This window comes from Myotis yumanensis, unplaced genomic scaffold (assembly GCF_028538775.1).
Source record: "Myotis yumanensis isolate MYYU_CA2020_CCGP unplaced genomic scaffold, mMyoYum1.0.hap1 SCAF_23, whole genome shotgun sequence".
Taxonomy (NCBI): Eukaryota; Metazoa; Chordata; class Mammalia; order Chiroptera; family Vespertilionidae; genus Myotis; species Myotis yumanensis.
In genome coordinates, this window is record NW_027223774.1 from 3,486,970 (window position 1) to 3,505,542 (window position 18,573).

The 18,573-nt window shown below is 53.6% G+C and overlaps 2 protein-coding genes across 2 annotated transcripts; both read left to right on the forward strand.

Annotated features, from left to right (window-relative positions):
* The first annotated feature begins 265 nt into the window (after window positions 1-265).
* LOC139000254 (leukocyte immunoglobulin-like receptor subfamily A member 6) lies at window positions 266-5,364 on the forward strand. Its single transcript, XM_070402509.1, has 8 exons — window positions 266-299; window positions 478-513; window positions 677-961; window positions 1,107-1,409; window positions 1,620-1,916; window positions 2,167-2,469; window positions 2,746-2,796; window positions 5,204-5,364. The coding sequence occupies exons 1-8, from the start codon at window positions 266-268 to the stop codon at window positions 5,362-5,364; spliced, it is 1,470 nt and encodes a 489-aa protein (XP_070258610.1).
* A 4,846-nt stretch (window positions 5,365-10,210) lies between these two features.
* Window positions 10,211-17,454, forward strand: LOC139000255 (leukocyte immunoglobulin-like receptor subfamily A member 6). The gene is made up of 9 exons (XM_070402510.1): window positions 10,211-10,244; window positions 10,424-10,459; window positions 10,622-10,906; window positions 11,051-11,353; window positions 11,564-11,860; window positions 12,117-12,419; window positions 12,696-12,746; window positions 17,187-17,209; window positions 17,341-17,454. Exons 1-9 carry the CDS (start codon window positions 10,211-10,213, stop codon window positions 17,452-17,454), a joined length of 1,446 nt encoding a protein of 481 aa, XP_070258611.1.
* The last annotated feature ends 1,119 nt before the right edge of the window (window positions 17,455-18,573 follow it).

The following is an 18,573-nucleotide window of genomic DNA, read 5'->3' on the forward strand; positions in this document are numbered from 1 at the left end:
ACGCCCTATCAGAGCAGGAGTCAGACCATCAGACACATGAGACCCTGAGGATCAGGTGAGACCAGAGAGCCTGTCTCCCCCTCAGCCCTCATCCGGGGGAGATGCAGAGCCAGGCCCAGGGCGGGGTCATCCCTTGGATGTGGGTCCGCAGCTGTGAAAACCCAGAAGGCGGAAGCAGCTCCGGACCCACCACATCCTGTGTGTCTCTGTCCTTCAGGCCCAGGCCTCCTCCATCTGCAGAGCAGGAGCCCTCAGAGCAGACACCATGACGTCCATCCTCTCTGCCCTTCTCTGCCTCGGTTAGTTGTGGACATGGGGAGGGAAGGCAGGAGGGAGAGTAGGGGAGGGACAGAGTGGTTATACCCCGTTGTTCATGGGGACCGTCAGGCTCAAGCAATTCAAGTGGACGTAGCCCTGATGGTAAGGGAACCAGCTAAGACGTCCGGGTGCAAATCTCTCACAGGGACTCTCTTCCAGGGCTGAGTCTGGACCAGAGGACCCATGTGCAGGCAGGTGAGTCCTCCCCAGGCTCCATGTCCCTCCTCTTACTTCACCCCTGGGGCTCAGGGGTGAGCACAGAGGTCCTGGGATGAGGTGATAAAATGAGAGTGTCTTGGGCTGAGCTGGTGATGAGGGTGGGAAGGTCTTTGTAAAGCAGCCTCTGGTTTCCTTTTAGGGACCCTTCCCAAACCCAGCATCTGGGCTCAGCCAGGCCCTGTGATCCCCTTAGGGACCCCTGTGACCATCTGGTGTCAGGGGACTCCGAGGGCTGAGGAGTACCGTCTGTATAAAGGGGGAAGCACAGCATCCTGGTACCAACAGAAACCACTGGATCCCGGGGACAGAGCCAAGTTCTCCATCAGACACATGACAAAGCCTGATGCCGAGAGATATCGCTGTTACTATCTTGGTCCCAGTGGCCAGGCAGAGCGCAGTGACCCCCTGGAGCTGGTGGTGACAGGTGAGAGGACACTCAGGGGTCCCAGCCTCAAGCTCTGCCCTATGGAAGGGGGTCTGCTCTCAGGGTGTCTCCCTCTCACAGACCCGCCCTGAAGGACATGAAGGAGGTTTGAGCCCATTTAACACGCTGCCTCCTCCTCTTCTAGGAGCCTTCAGCAAACCCAGCCTCTCAGCCCTGCCCAGCCCTGTCGTGACCTCAGGAGAGAACGTGACCCTCCAGTGTGGCACAGGGGAGGGATTTGACAGGTTCATTCTGGCTAAGGAAGGAGATCACAGGCTCTCCTGGGCCCTGGACTCACAGCCACAGCCCAGTGAGCAGTACCAGGCCCTGTTCCCTGTGGGCCCCGTGACCCCCACACAGAGGTGGAGGTTCAGATGCTACGGCTGCTACAGAAACAGACCCAACGTGTGGTCCCGCCCCAGTGATGCCCTGAAGCTCCTGGTTCCAGGTGAGTCCCATTATTGTCTCATCAAAGGATTGAGGCACTGGATACATAATTGGCATCTTCGCTGTGAGTGGAGCCCCAGGGGAGATGGTGAGGTGGCTACAGGGCACCTGGGCCAGAGACTGGGTTAGAGACAGTGAGACCTGTGGGCCAGGACAGGAGAAGGGGTTTATGGGAGGAGCAGCCCCTGTAATTCATGTCTGGTCTCCCCAGGTGAGTCTGGCAAGCCCTCCCTCCTGAGCCAGCAGGGCCCCATCGTGGCCTCTGGACAGAGCCTGACCCTCCAGTGTCGCTCTGATGTCGGCTATGATAGATTCGCTCTGCACAAGGAGGGCAGACGGGACCTCCCCCAGAGCCTTGTCCTGCAGCCCCAGGCTGGGTTCTCTCAGGCCCACTTCCCCCTGGGCACTGAGAGCAGCTCCCACGGGGGCCGGTACAGATGCTACGGTGGATACAACCTCTCCTCTGAGTGGTCGGCTCCCAGTGACCCCCTGGACATCCTGGTGGCAGGTGAGGAGCCAGTGGGTTCAGTCAGGGACCCAACTCTGTACAGACTATGCTGGGGACCTCAGGGGGTGAGGCCAGAATGAAAGGGCAGGCCCCAGGGAGGGAGAGACACAGAAAGACACCGGGTGGGAGGGAAGAGGGGAGACTCAGAAACAGAGACAGACAGAGAGGAGGGTCCTTAGAGAGAGACCTGGTGACTTTCAGCTCAGAACAAGGTGGGCAGGCAGCCCTCACCCTCCCTCCCTCTCTCTAGGACACCTGCCTGACAGACCCTTCCTATCGGTGTGGCCAGGCCCTGGAGTGGCCTCAGGAGAGAATGTGACCCTGCTGTGTCAGTCCCAAAGCTGGATGAACACTTTCCTTCTGTCCAAAGAGAGGGCAACCGATCCCCCCCTGGGTCTGAGATCAAAGCCCGGAGCTCAGCAGTCCCAGGCAGAGTTCTCCATGAGCCCTGTGACCCCAGCTCACGGGGGCACCTACAGGTGCTACAGCTCACTCAGCACCTCCCCCTTCCTGCTGTCACTCCCCAGTGAGCCCCTGGAGCTCCTGGTCTCAGGTGAGGGCCCCTGACCCTGTGCACTGAGGTGTCAGCTCAGGGTCCTGTCACCAGCAGAATTATGGGCTGAAAGGGAGAGGGGGTCTCTTGGGATGGTCACCCTTAGGATATTTTTTCCTTAGAGGTTTCCCAGCCCCTCCACTCTCTTCCCCTCACCTGGATACTGAAGCAGTGGGAGGGCCTCAGGGGCCACAGCACAGATGTAAGAGGGTGTCTGTGTGAAATCAGTCCAGGCTCAGCCCAAGCCTCTCACCCTCTTCCTGTCCTCATTTCCAGGACCCTCTGGAGGCCCCAGCCCCCTACCCACAGGGCCCATCTCCACAGCTGGTGAGTCCCGGGGAGCTCTGCTCAGAGGGAGCACAGCCCACCCAGCAAGTCCTGAGAGTCTGTCAGGGGTTCGAGTGACCCAGATCCTCAAGGACGGGCTTGTGTCCTAGGGGGGCTGGGAGTCCCAGGGTCAGAGGCAGTGATGGGTGTGGTGGTCATGGCACAGAGGGATGTGGGGCACAGGCTGGGGGAGCGGGAGCTGAGCTCATGTGGGGAGATGACAGCCCCCACCCCTCCTGCCCCATCCTCATTTCAGCAGGCTCTGAGGATCGGTCTCTCCCACCCACAGGGTCAGGCACGGAGATGGGTAAGTGAGGGGCTCCATGGGGAGGTGGTGGGTGCCTCCTTGCGGACAGGGGCTGAGCTATAAGGGGTTCAGGCCCGTCTGGATTCGCTGACTTGGACATCCCCTCCACTGTCTTCGCCTCAGTGTCTCCAAGTGTGAAAGGAAAGAATCGTTGTTGAGAGCTTAGATTTCCTGACAGTTCTAACCCTGACCTCCTGGGAGAGGGGCTTCCCACGGAAGCTTTCAGGACGTGATGTTATGGGGCCTGTCCCCTCTGTCTCATTGGCGGTGGCACTGTACAGGGAGGGACAGGCAGGACAAGGGTCTGTGTGCCTAGTCCTATTCCTCAGCTCAGGCTCAGCTCAGAGGAGGGAACAGGGTGGATCAGCCCTGGTTCAGCTCCTGGCTTTGCTGCTCCTGCTGTGGGGCTGGGCGGTGCCTTGTCTCCTCTGAGTGTCGGGTTCCTGTCTGCTCATCCCTGGTCCCATCCTGCTCACAGGCTGCTGGGAGATGAGGTGACATAAGGGCCTCACAGAGCTCAGGAAGGCAGAGCCCCCAGCCCAGCCTGACCTTCCCAAGGGGCGTCAGGGCTTGCCAGGTTGAGATGGACCTGTAGATACTCAGAGTCCACCTCTCACCCTGCCCCTCCTGTCCCTGCTGTGCCGGGGGGTGGTAATGAGGAAGGACCCTCAGCTCCAGATGATACATGTATAAGCCCCTGCAGAGGAGGAGCCCAGAGCACGAAGCTGGTGTCCCCCTGGGGGGCAGCGTGAGGACATCACAGGGAACTCACAGTCCTGGATTCCAGTCCTGGCCATGCCCTGTCCAGGCTGGGTGACCTGGGGCACGTGATTAATCTCTCTGAGCCTCAGTGTGTGGGTGGTGGGGTCATTCATCCCTGGTGCATGAGGAGAGGACATGAGTGACAAACCCCAGCAGGAGACTCACACACAGTAGGTGCTCATTAAACGGCATCCTTGGCTCATTCATGATGTTATGAGGGGGAGATAGGCTGCCAGGTCTATCCCGTCTGATTTCTTCCCAGGATTCATCCCCAAACTCTCCATCTGGGCTGACCCAGGGCTCATCATCACCATGGTGAGCCCTGTGACCACCTGGTGTCAGGGGTCTCTTTGCTTCTATTGTTTCGTTTCATTATGGTTTCTTGGGAATGCTCTTTTTCTGACAGATACACATCTGCCCAAATTACCTTTTCTTTATGACTTCTTACCACATGACACACATCACAAAGGTTTCTTGGTAGCATCCATTTGGTTATTAACCCAACAGAATAATGTTCATCATCCACGTGCATTTTCTGAATTGTGGAAGCTGGGATTTAGAATCATTGCATGGATCTTTGTGATGAGGAGAGGTCCGTAATTTATGTTTATATCTTGGTATTTATATCAAAATGGGGTAACAGATGGACATAATTTCCTACAATTGGTGCTCACTCAATATTGCAAATTAGTGGGATTTTCTCTGTTACGTAAAGTTTGAAGCAGAACTGTGTTTCCTTGGTTGTGAACTCTGTTGTCTTTTGAGATTAAAAAAATCACATGGTTAGCATCCACATACCCATATTTTTCATCTGGAACATATATCTACCATTGTACATATTCATTATTATATAATAAATGAGTTAATAAAAGAATCAATAGATGAACAACTTCAGGTGACAATGAAAATAGCAGAGCCCAGAGAGGAGGGGCCTGGGCGGGGTGGGGTGAAGGAGACCCAGCCCAGACTTTCACCCCTTCATGCTCCTGAGATTCAGGAGCCCCTGACACCAACCCCTCCTCCATGGACCCTGGGTCCCCAGCTGTTGAGAACATGGGATCTCTCAGCTATAGGGGAATAAGCTCATGGGGTCTTGAGTCTCAGGCTGAACAGAGAACACATAGCCCTTAGTTATTTCTAAATAGAGACCATTTCTACACTCATCCTCAGTTCTTGGGCACAGCTAACTCTGATCAAGGGGACTCAGAGCAGGTGCTGAGTTCAGACATCATGGGGATGCTGATGTCAAGGGGAGGTGGGAGTCCAGGCTGATCATCAAAATCCTGGAGATTAGGGCCTGCCTTTACCTTTGTGACCTTTGAATCTACATTTTTGCAGCCTCTACACCCCAAGACTACACAGTGGGGAATCTCCTCCGGATGGGCGTGGCTGGATTGGTCCTGGTGGTGCTCGTGGTGCTGCTATTTCAGGCTCAAAACGACAACAAAAGGGCCCTGGATGCAGCCAGATGTGAACACAGGGGAACGATGCATCACTGAGAGTGGGAGAGCCTTGGAGCCCATCTGCTGACCCCAGGAGGTGCTGAAAGAGAATGTGGACTACAGTTGGGGGAACTCTCTGCTGAGAATGTCCAGGAGGGATGACGTGGTAGGTGAGGTTTGGGTGCAGGAGAACGTGGGCCATGTCCCTGTAGAGGACGCCCCCTCCACCCACCTGGTGTGCTGTCCCTCCCTCCCTGTCCTCACTCACTCTCCTCCACTGCCCTTCTGTTCTCACCCTGTGACATGAGGGTCTGCCCACATGGCTGGTTTGGATTCACATCTATGCACCCCTTCATGCTGGGCCACATCTATCCCAACAAAATGAGGTGTCTTCACAAACCTGCAATTTTTAAAACCATAAATAACAAAGGACGGGTACCTGGTACATTGTGGGCGAATGTCAAAATAATTCAGCTCAGTGGTAGAAAGCGGACACAAAAGATCAGGTTTTGTGTGATTCCATTTATGTGACATGTCCAGGAAGAGGAAACCCCTAGAAATAGAAGTTAGATTGGTTTGTCAGGGCTGACCAGCAGGGCAGATGGGAGATGGACTGCTTGGTGTTGTTTGCTTTTGTGTGTGGGGATGAGGAGCTTAAAAACTTATTGAAACTAGATAGACTGTTTGAGACAGTGTATTTACTGTATTTACTCATTGAGACATTGTGTATTTACTGTATTCTTGTGATTTTCATATTTTAAAAGGCTCAATTGTATGTTATGTGACTTTTGCTTTAATAAAAATAAATGCAAGTGAAACACGCATGGTTCCCTACAGCTCCCTTATACCTTGGAGGTTGCCCCACTGTTGTCCATGGAGTTTTATGGAAACGGGACTCCCACTGGGTCAGAGGTGCCCTAAGTGCCTTAGTGCTTAGGGAACAACCTACTCATGAAATTTCCACCTTCACTCCTGACTGGGGCTGAGTCTAGGATCCATGATGACACCCACCATCCCTGCATTCTTTTGTCTGTGCTCATCTGCCATTCAACCAAGGATGCACTACAGCTTCTGATTTACCTTGTAGGCTTGGGGGACACACATGTGACTTCCAAACAGCCTTTCCCACCACACGCCTCCCATACACATGCCTTCATCAGGTCAGAAAATGACACCAGATTTTCCAGCCAGCGTGGCTCAGTGGTTGAGAGATGACCTATGAGCCAAGAGGTCATGCTTCGATTCCTGGTCAAGGGCACATGCATGGGTTGTGGGCTCCATCCCCAATGTGTGGATTGCAGGAGGCGCCTGATCAATGATTCTCTCTCATCATTGATGTTTCTATCTCTCCCTCTCCCTTCCTCTCTGAAATCAATAAAAAATATTTTTAAAAAAGATAGAAAATAACACGAGATTGGGGCCCTTCATGTCGCAGGCACTGCCGATCCTCATAACAACCTCAGAGGTGAGGTTTCACAATGTTGCCCAACAGGTGAAGAGGTAGAGGGGAAGAGACTGGCTCAAAATAGAAGTTCAATAAACGTGTCCCCAGGTCTTAGATGACAACCTGGGATTGGCCTCCAAAGTGCTCTTCTACCCAAAGCATGGAGATGGAATAAACACCATTAGACAAAGAGGTACTGTCTGGGGGACGAGGTGGTGAGGAGGTACAAAGGACTCTGAAGGTTTGATGGAGAGGGATGGAGAGCAGGAGCTCTGCTCACAGAGAAAAGAATGTCAGAGAGAGGAAGTGATGGGGAGAAGCAGCAGCACACACCCAGGACTGGAGGGCAGTGCTGGTTGCCTCTGTGGGTGAGTTGACAGTGTTGTAACATCCCCCAGGCCTCCTGCTCCTCTTGGGGTCAGCAACCTGGATACCTCCCAATTGGCTCCTGCAGGCAGCCAAGGAGGAGAAAGGATGAGCCCTGCATTCTCCCCTCTCTCCCCCTCACACACTGAACTAATTTCACTGTTCTGGCTCCTGATTCTCCTTTCTGTAACTCAGTTCTCCCCACGGAGAAGCTCAGGTGAAGACCCAGGACAGGTCGTTGGTGTGACCACATCAGCCTCCTTCTGGCCTCCACTAGACCCTCACTGTCGGCTCAGGTGTTTCATTCTCACAAAGGTACCTGTCACCGACCGTCCTCTGCACAAAGCCTGTCCATGGGTCCCTCCCTGACTCCAGCCACATCCAGTGATTTACCCCACAGTCCGTGCTGCTGACGATCAGGCTGAGCTACACTCTCCAGTCTCAGTGAGGCCAATGCGTCCTCCAACCTAACTCATCCCAGTGAACCTCCTCCCCTCCCCCAACACACAACCCAGTTAGGACCACATCGGGCCTCCTCACAGGGCCGGCTGGGCGCATCTAAACAGAGCTGCCTCCTCTCCAAACCTCCTAGACCGAAACAACATACGTTTATTTCCAAAATGTACTCCTTACATTTTGGAAATAAAGCAATAGACTTCACAATAATCAATGTGTGAATGAAAACAGAAGTGAATGTTTTAGATTAAATGATAATGTAACTATTACACATCAAACCTATGAAATGAAAATATGAGAAACCATGTGTGCTTCTCAGTGTGTGTGTGTGTGTGTGTGTGTATGTGTATGAATATGCATGTGTATGTGAGTGTGTGTGTGTTCATGGGCAGCTATACCCATCTGCTTGAGGGAAGCAGAGGTGAGAGCGGAGGTGGAAGGGTCACATCTGGATGATCATGAACAACTGTGAGTTTAGAAGGAAGAGTGTGGTTTCACCCTGAAGACAGTGAGGACCATATAAGGGTTTAAGCATAAACAGGTTCTGAAAGGGGGTGGCAAAGGCACATGTGGACCGTGAACTAGAGAAGGGAGTGAGGGTGTGGAGCCCAGAGCTCAGGAAGGTGGTAGATGTAATGGCTGCCTTGGGGGGTGTGAAGATGACCTCCCTCCCTGCCTTGTTGACTGGGGACACCAAGGGGCCCTCAGAACAGTGAGCCCTTGGGTGGGGGGAGGGAGTAGCTTGGTTGCTGTGCAAGATGCATCTGCTCCCACAGGAAGCACAATGCCTCCTCTTGGCCCTGGGACGCAGTTCCTACATCTCACACAGGCTCCACCTGACTTTTGGTCTCTCCGTGTCCTGGGGGTGAATCATCTGAGTCATTTCTGCCCCTTCAGAGCACCATTGATGCCGGGTGTCACTCTCCTCTTCAAACTGTGGAGACTTATCAGGACTCAGACAAGAGCAACATTCATGGGAGTCCTGTTCCAAGGCAGCAACACATACAGACACATTAAATATCAATAGTGGCGCTACCACATCCTGAATGGTTGAAGGACACTTGAGCAGGGCACTTCCTCCCTTGACTTCTCAGCAATACCAACACCTTCCCCACAAAGATGGTGAGAATTCTTCTTGACTGAGATATGGAGGAAACGAAAGCATCCATTCAATGCAGATGGAGATGGTGGAGGTTTGAAAAATTGCAAAGTAGAGAGGCCTCGTCCAGTGAAGCAGAAGGAAGACTCCTGGTCAGACCCCTTGTGTGGAGGCACCTGGACCGTTCAGTGGGGAGGTCATGGTTGTTTCATTACATGGCGCTGGGCCAGTGCGTGAGTCTCTAGGACATGGTGAACATCTTACCAGCCTCACATCATTTGCAATAAGCAATGCCAGATGGGCGACAGACCAAAACATAAGTTAATCAATTACTGTTACTTTTACCAAACTATATTATTAACTTGTGAGAGAGATTTTTTTCTTCAAGGGCACACAAGAACACGAATGAGGGGGAAATGGACACAGTGGAATCACTAACATGAAGAACTTCTGTTCCTCATAGACACCAGCGAGACAGGGAAGAGGATAATATCGATGGCAACATGAGACCACGGACTGGCACTCAGATCACCTAAGAAATATTACAGATCCGTAATGTGGCAGCAGAGAGCAATAGAAAAGGAAGCAAACACCTTTATCAAGCAACTGTTATTGACATGCAAACGTGCAGTGACAGTACATAAAGGTGATGAGCTGGCCTTGGCTGGTGTTTCTCAGTGGTTAGAGCATCAGCCTGACCACCGAAGGGTCACAGATTTGCTTCCCGGTGAAGGGCATGTACCTTGGTTGCAGGTTTGCTCCTCATCTCTCAAGTGGGATGCAACCAATTGGTATCTCTCTGACATCGATGTCTCTCTCTCTCTCTCTCTCTCTCTCTCTCTCTCTCTCTCTCTCTCTCTCTTTCTTCCTCAGTCTCTCTGTCTCTCTCTCTCTCTCCTTCCTTCTCTCCCTTCCATCCTCTCTAAAAATCATTGGAAATAATACCATCAGGTGAGGAGTAAAAAAACAATTTTTTAAATAAAAGGTACTGAGCTTTATAAGTCATTGAAAGAATAAATGTGCATCAATCCACAGGGTGGTACCAATACTTACACTGAATAATGAAAATTCAAAAGGCCGGAAACATGAAGGGTTGGCAGGGATGGGAACCTACCAGGACCCATGAACCAGGGAGTCTTGGAAATGCTGAGGCTACTGGGAAACTGCTCAGCAGAGTCTTTTATAATGAGCTCCATCAAGAGACATGGTCGTTGTCCGATTGGGCTCTTCAGAGCCAGACTCTCAGGGGCGGATCAGGACCGGAACCTGGGTCCCGCCCTATTAGAGCGGGAGTCAGACCATCAGACACATGAGACCCTGAGGATCAGGTGAGACCAGAGAACCTGTCTCCCCCTCAGCCCTCATCTGGGGGAGATGCAGAGCCAGGCCCAGGGCGGGGTTCTCCCTTGGCTGTGGGTCCACAGCTGTGAAAATGCAGAAGGCGGAAGCAGCTCCGGACCCACCACATCCTGTGCGTCTCTGTCCATCAGGCTCAGGCCTCCTCCATCTGCAGAGCAGGAGCCCTCAGAGCAGACGCCATGACGTCCATCCTCTCTGCTCTTCTCTGCCTCGGTCAGTTGTGGACATGGGGAGGGAAGGCAGGAGGGAGAGATGGAGGAGGGACAGAGCGGCTACACCCCCTTGTTCATGCGGACCGTCAGGCTGAAACAGCTCAAGTGGACTTAGCCCTGCGGGTAAGGGAGCCAGCTAAGACGTCCGGGTGCAAATCTCTCACAGGGACTCTCTTCCAGGGCTGAGTCTGGACCAGAGGACCCCTGTGCAGGCAGGTGAGTCCTCCCCAGGCTCCATGTCCCTCCTCTTACTTCACCCCTGAGGCTCAGGACAGAGCACAGAGATGCTGGGGTGAGGTGATAAAATGAGAGTGTCTTGGGCTGAGCTGGTGATGAGGGTGGAAGGTCTTTGTAAAGCAGCCTCTGGTTTCCTTTTAGGGACCCTCCCCAAACCCAGCATCTGGGCTGAGCCAGGTCCTGTGATCACGTGGGGGAGCTCCGTGACCATCTGGTGTCAGGGGACCCCAAGGGCTGAGGGGTACCATCTGTATAAAGAGGGAAGCACAGCATCCTGGAACCAACAGAAGACACTGGATCCCGGGGACAGAGCCAAGTTCTCCATCAAATCTATGACAAAGCCTGATGCAGGGAGATATCGCTGTTACTTTCTCAGTCCCAGTGGCCAGTCAGAGAGCAGTGACCCCCTGGAGCTGGTGGTGACAGGTGAGAGGACACTCAGGGGTCCCAGCCTCAAGCTCTGCCTCAGGAAGGGAGTCTGCTCTCAGGGTGTCTCCCTTTCACAGCTCAGCCCTGGGGGACATGAAGGAGGTTTGAGCCCATTTAACATGCTGCCTCCTCCTCTTCTAGGAGCCTTCAGCAAACCCAGCCTCTCAGCCCTGCCCAGCGCTGTCGTGACCTCAGGAGAGAACGTGACCCTCCAGTGTGGCGCAGGGGAGGGATTTGACAGGTTCATTCTGACTGAGGAAGGAGATCACAGGATCTCCTGGGCTCTGGACTCACAGCAACAGCCCAGTGAGCAGTACCAGGCCCTGTTCCCTCTGGGCCCCGTGACCCCCACACAGAGGTGGAGGTTCAGATGCTACGGCTGCTACAGAAACAGACCCAACGTGTGGTCCCGCCCCAGTGATGCCCTGGAGCTCCTGGTTCCAGGTAAGTCCCATTATTGTCTCATCAAAGGATTGAGGCACTGGATACATAATTGGCATCTTCGCTGTGAGTGGAGCCCCAGGGGAGATGGTGTTGTGGCTACAGGGCACCTGGGCCAGAGACTGGGTGAGAGACAGTGAGACCTGTGGGCCAGGACAGGAGAAGGGGTTTATGGGAGGAGCAGCCCCTGTAATTCATGTCTGGTCTCCCCAGGTGAGTCTGCCAAGCCCTCCCTCCTGAGCCAGCAGGGCCCCATCGTGGCCTCTGGACAGAACCTGACCCTCCAGTGTCGCTCTGATGTCGGCTATGATAGATTCGCTCTGCACAAGGAGGGCAGACGGGACCTCCCCCAGAGCCTTGTCCTGCAGCCCCAGGCTGGGCTCTCTCAGGCCCACTTCCCCCTGGACACTGTGAGCAGCTCCCACGGGGGCCGGTACAGATGCTACGGTGGATACAACCTCTCCTCTGAGTGGTCGGCGCCCAGTGACCCCCTGGACATCCTGGTGGCAGGTGATAAGCCAGTGGGTTCAGTCAGGGACCCAGACTCTGCACAGGCCCTGCTGGGGTTCTCAGGTGGTGAGATCAGAATGAAAGTGCAGGCCCCAGGGAGGGAAGGAGACAGAGAAATGCAGGAGGTAGGAGAGGAGAGGGGGAGACTCAGAGAAACAGAGACAGACAGAGAGGAGGGTCCTCAGAGAGAGGCCTGGTGACTTTCAGGTCAGAACAAGGTGGGCAGGCAGCCCTCACCCTCCCTCCCTCTCTCTAGGACACCTGTCTGACAGACCCTTCCTATCGGTGCGGCCAGGCCCTGGAGTGGCCTCAGGAGAGAACGTGACCCTGCTGTGTCAGTCCCAAAGCTGGATGAACACTTTCCTTCTGTCCAAAGAGGGGGCAACCGATCCCCCGCTGGGTCTGAGATCAAAGCCCGGAGCTCAGCAGTTCCAGGCTGAGTTCTCCATGAGCCCTGCGACCCCAGCTCACAGGGGCACCTACAGGTGCTACAGCTCACTCAGCACCTCCTCCTTCCTGCTGTCACTCCCCAGTGAGCCCCTGGAGCTCCTGGTCTCAGGTGAGGGCCCCTGACCCTGTCTTCTGAGCTGTCAGATCAGTGTCCTGTCCCCAGAAGGATTATGGGCTGTAAGGGAGGGAGGGCTTCTCAGGATGGTCACCCCTAGGATTTCTATTCCTTAGAGGCCTCCCACCCCGTCCACTCTCTTCCCCTCACCTGGATACTGAAGCAGTGGGTTGGTCTCAAGGGTCAGAGCACACATGTAAGAGGGTATCTGTGTGAAATCAGTCCAGGCTCAGCCCAAGCCTCTCACCCTCTTCCTGTCCTCATTTCCAGAACCTTCTGGAGGCCCCAGCCCCCCACCCACAACGCCCACCTCCACAGCTGGTGAGTCCTGGGGAGCACAGCCCACCCAGCAAGTCCTGAGAGTCTGTCAGGGGTTCGAGTGACCCAGATTCTCAAGGACTGGCTTGTGTCCCAGGGGTGTGGGGAGTCCCAGGGTCTGATGCAGTGATGGGTGGGGTGGTCATGGCAGAGGGGATGTGGGGCACAGGCTGGGCGAGGAGGAGCTGAGCTCATGTGGGGAGATGACAGCCCCCACCCCTCCTGCCCCATCCTCAATTCAGGAGGCTCTGAGGATCAGTCTCTCCCACCCACAGGGCCAGGCATGGAGATGGGTAAGTGAGGGGCTCTGTGGGGAGGTGGTGGGTGCCTCCTTGCAGACAGGGGCTGAGCTATAAGGGGTTCAGGCCCCTCTGGATTCGCTGACTTGTACACGCCCTTCCCCTGTCTGGGCCTCAGTGTCTCCAAGTGTGAAAGGAGAGAATCCTTGTCCAGAGCGTAGATTTCCTGTCAGTTCTGGCCCTGACCTCCTGGGAGAGGGGGCCTCACAGGGAAGCCCCCAGGACGTGATGTTATGGGGCCTGTCCCCTCTGTCTCAGTGACGGTGACACTGTACAGGGAGGGACAGGCAGGACAAGGGTCCGGGCACCCAGTCCTACCCCTCAGCTCAGGCTCAGCTCAGAGGAGGGAACAGGGTGCATCAGCCCTCGTTCAGCTCCTGGCTCTGCTGCTCCTGCTGTGGGGCTTGGCGGTCCCTTCTCTCCTCTGAGTGTCGGGTTCCTGTCTGCTCATCCCTGGTCCCATCCTGCTCACAGGCTGCTGGGAGATGAGGTGACAGAAGGGCCTCCCAGAGCTCAGGAAGGCAGAGCACCCAGCCCAGCCCGGCCTTCCCAAGGGGCGTCAGGGCCTGCAGGGTGAGGATGGATGAGGGAGAGACCCACAGTCCAGCCCACACTGCCCCTTCTGTCCCTGCTGTGCTGGGGGCTGGTAATGAGGAAGGACCCTCAGCTCCAGATGAGACTTGGATAGGCCCCTGCAGAGGAGGAGCCCAGAGCAAGAGCTGCTGTCCACCTGGGAGGTTGGTGGCGGGCAGTGTGAAGACAGCACAGGGAACCCACATTCCCGGGTTCCAGTACTAGCCCCTCCCTGTCCAGGCTGGGTGACCTGGGACATGTGATTAACCTCTCTGAGCCTCGGTGAAGTGGGTAGTGGGGTCAGAAATCCCTGGTGCATAACTGCTGTGCAATGAGAGGAGATAAGGGAAAGACCCCAGCATTTGCCTCACACACAGTAGGTGCTCATTAAATATTATCATTGGCTCATTCATGATGTCCTCATGTCCTAGGTCCCAAATGGGAACTGTACATCTTGATCGGGGTCTTGGTAGCCCTGGTCCTGCTGCTCTCCGTCCTCCTCTTCCTCTTTCTCCAAAACCGATGTCAGAGCAAAGACAGGACATCACGTGAGTAGAGAATGGGGTGACCTGCTTCACAGAACGGGGGCTCAGAGCACCTGCCACAGGAAAACCAAATGGATGGAGAAGGTCAGCTGGGAAAAGGATTTCTCCAGATTTTGAAATCAAGAAATATAGAAAGAAAACAATCTCAGCACAAATACAAGGTCCTCTTTCATCGTTTTGAATCACATGAAACATATGCACACGTGTGTGTTACCTTTTCCGTTTTTCCTGTGGAACCACAGGGGGAGGGGTCCTATCTCCCAGGGCTGAGACTGTCCCTCTTAACCAGGCCAGAGAGGGGCTCATGTCCAACCTCCTGCAGGAACCACACACCCTGAGGGCAAGGACAGAGGCCCGCAGAACAGGTAATTCCTGCCACAAATACCCGAGACCTCTACTACCCATGGCCCAGCTCTGCCCCTCACACTCCTCTCTCCTCCCCCAGCTCAGGCCCAGCTGTGGACGCCCACGAAGAGGCTCTTTGTGAGAGGAAGAGACAGCTGCCCTGGGGGAGGGGAGACGGGGATTTCAGGGGATGATCGGGGAGGAGATGGGCTGGGAGGCTGGGGGTGGGGGGTGGGAAGGACTGAGATCCACACTGAGTGACCTGGCACCTCACCTCACCCTGGGTTAGTGGCCCATCTGGGAGCAGGCGGGGTCTGCAGCCCTGAGATCCTGGGGACCTGCCAGGAGACACACCCCCGTTCTGCCCCAGCAGATGCTTCTGTGAAGGACCCGAAGCCTGGGGAGAACGTGAAGCTGGATCCTCGGGTGAGACCCCTGCTCCTGTCCAGGACACCAAGGACCTTCTGTTGCCCAGTTTAATCCAATGGACCCTTCCCCGTCCCACCTCACCTGCTTCTCAGCAGCATCCACACTGACCTCCCTTCTGGGCCCCCAGGTCGTCCTGCTGTGACTCACTCCTCCTGGTTTCCTTGTGACCTCGTGGCCCCCCCCCCCCTACCTGGCCCCCTTTTCGGGCCCCTCATCCTCTGTCTGACCTTGTGCAGCCCCGGGTCTCAGGAGGAGGCAGGAATAAGTGACTCACCCACAGGTGGCCAGGATCCCCTTCATTCATTCACCCAGCAGATGTGACAGGGCTGTTTATTGGCTTCATTTATGGACCGTTGTGCAGCCCTGAGCCACACTGTCTCCACACGCCTCGAGCTCACATGTGGATGAGGGAGACAATATGCAGACAGTGTCTGAGAGAGCAAAGTGCTATGAATAAACATAAAGCAAGAGGAGGGGATAGAGTGTATGGTGGGGGGAGGGGAGTAGAGAAAGAGCAGGCGTAAAGGTCCTGAGGCAGAACATGTGTCTTCAGGAGCACAGGCCATGAGGCTGGAGCCCAGTGAGCAAAAGAGAGCACGTTAGGATAAGAGTCAGAACCATAGAAGCATCCAGAGGCCCCAAGGCTCAGAAAGTCTCTGAATATTCCACCAGGAGAAAGACCTGATCTATTTAAAGTGTAAATCATCTCTCTGGCAACATGAGGATAATTGACAGGAGGATTTCTACTGTGGAATGAAGGAGTCGCTATGCTGTCTCACTGTCTCCAGCAGAACAGGAAGGATGAAGGCCCCCAGGGAGTGACGTACACCCAGGTGAACCGCTCCAGACCAAGACTCAGGTAGCGAATGGCCACCTCTCTTTCACCTCTGTTGGGGGGATTGCTGGACACAAGGGGCAGACAAGCAGAAGAGGACAGACAGATGGACAGTCAGGTGGGTCCTGTACTCTCCAGACCTCCAGGTTTTCCCCAACCCCCACCATGTTTCATCCCTCTCTCTCCCTCTGCGCCAGGATGCTGCAGGTGATATCCCAGAGTGTGTGACCTACGCCCAGTTGAACCTCCTGGCCCTCAATGAGAAGACAACTGCACCCCGTTTCTCCCCATCTGATGAGCCCCCAGATGAGCACATTGTGTATGCTTCTCTGTCCGTCCACTAGCCCTGGAAGGATGCAGACCTCACATTTCAGGAAGGGGACCTGCATATACCCGGAGAGGCCAGAATGCTACCCCATGGACACTCGGCTAGTGCCCCAGGCTGTAGGCCTGATGTGAATCACCCAAAGCTCCCACAAGACAGGTGTGGGTCCCCATCTCTAACACCACATACTCTCCTTCACTGTTATTTCTGCTTAGAAAATTACATTTATTGTGGTGAACCTGGTTTAATAAATTGCCTCTGGGAGTCTCCAGGTTTGTAGTCAAAGATAACCTGTATCTCTACCTTTTGCAAATAAAGCAACAGACTTCTCAATAATCAATGTGTGAACCCAAAACAGAAGTGAATGTTTTAAATTATATTATAGTGTAAACTAGTGGCCCGGTGCATGAATTCTTGCATGGGTAGGGTCCCTCAACCTAGGCAGCATTCGAGGCCATGAGGGGTAGGCAGCCTGCTGGGGGGAGGGACCATGAGAGGTTGGCCCCAGCAGCAAGCTAACCAACGGCCAACTCCACCAGGAATCGGGCTCCCTCCTCCCTCCTCTCTGGGTCTGGGGTGCGGGTGAACAAGATTCAAGGTCATCAGGGCCCCAGCAGCAAGGCCTGGGTCAGTGCGCATCATAGCTACTGGCTGGTCATCCAGTCGTTCCAGGTGTTTGGTCATAACAGTCACTTAGGCTTTTATGTAGATAGACAGCAGACCTATGAAATAAGAGAACTGAAAACCGTGAATAAATATATTGGAAAAAGGAAAAGCCTTAAATATTCAATGTCCTAAGCTATTATATCAAGAATTAGAGGCCTGTGGTGTGAGCTGGGTGGAGCGGGAAGTGGAGGGAAATAACGGACATCTGTAATACTGTCAACAGTAAAAATAAACCAAAAAAAAACTTAGAAAAAATGATTGCATTGAATCCTAGATGACTGGATATGCAAGAGCCTCCCTAATGGGACTGGGTCCAGAGGGTCATGTCATGTCAAGGGGAGGTGGGTGCCCTGGGTGGCCAACCAGGTTCCTCAGGTGATTTTGGTCTGCCCTGCCCTCTGTGACCTGTTTACCTACAATTCTTAGTGTCCCACCCCCATGACTACACCGTGGGGATGTGCCCCCCTCCACCCGGTTCCTGCCCCACCCCAGGCCTTTTGTGAAGGTCTGACCCTTCAACCATACAGGATGTGGTTCTGCAACAATTTACATTTAATTGTGCATGTTACTGTCCTTGAAGAAGAACAGTCCCATCCGGATGGGTGTGGTTGCCTTGCTCCTGGTGATGCTCGGGGTGCTGCTATTTCTGGCTCAAAACAGCCAGAGAAGGACCCACAATGTTGCCAGGGTGTGAACCGAGAGGGAACAATGCACAGTTCAGAGAGGGGTCACCTTGGATCCCATCTGGATGTCTCCGGATGTGGTGGAAGAGACTCCGAGGAAGACAGGAAGTATTGTGGGGTCCAGAGTGGGTGTGAGGGACCCCGAGTTTGTAGAACTACCTGCTGATTTTTCTAGTGGAATCAACATGGTTTGGGTGCACAAAAATATCTGTGGGCTCCCTGAACTAGCTTCTTCCTCCATTAAATGTGTATTTTCTCTTCCTGTCTTGGTTGAGTTTCTGTGACAACACCCCTTCTTCTTTCCTCACCCCTGTGACTAGAGGCTCCATCCCACAAGACAGGTGTGGGTCCCCATATCTAACACTGCATGCTCTCCTTCACTGTTATTTCTGCTTAGAAAATTACATTTATTGTGGTGAACCTTGTTTAATAAATTGCACAAGTTGTGAATGTACAATTCTATAGTACCACATCTATAAATTTTTTATGGGTTACCATGTTATTTACTTTTTATCACCACATGATCAGATGGGCATTGTTGAGTCTTCCCTTCAGTTCACAGGACTTCACCTGAATTCAGTAACTAAATAACTCGGGCAGTGTGGCTCAGTGGTTGAGTGTCTTCCTATGAACCAGGAGGTGATGGTTCAATTCTGGTCAGGGCACATGCCTGACTTGTGGGCTTAATCCCTAGTAGGAGGTGTGCACGAGGCAGCTGATCAATGATTCTCTCTCATCATTGATATTTCTATCTCTCTCTCCCTCTTCCTTCCTCTCTGAAATTAATAAAAATATATTTAAAGAAATTAACTAAGTGGGCAGAGTTAGATGCAAACCTAGGGAAAAGAAATTTAAAATGATGTCTCATACCCACTCTGGACCCCACAATATTTCCTGTCTTCCTCAGATGACACAGGATATTGGGGTTTAATCACTGTTTACATTTTTTGGTCAAATATTGCATTTAAAAAATATATTTTATTGATTTTTTACAGAGAGGAAGAGAGAGGGATAGAGAGCTAGAAACATCGATGGGAGAGAAACATCGATCAGCTGCTTTCTGCACACCTCCCACTGGGGATGTGCCTACAACCAAGGTACATGTCCTTGACCAGAATCGAAACTGAGAA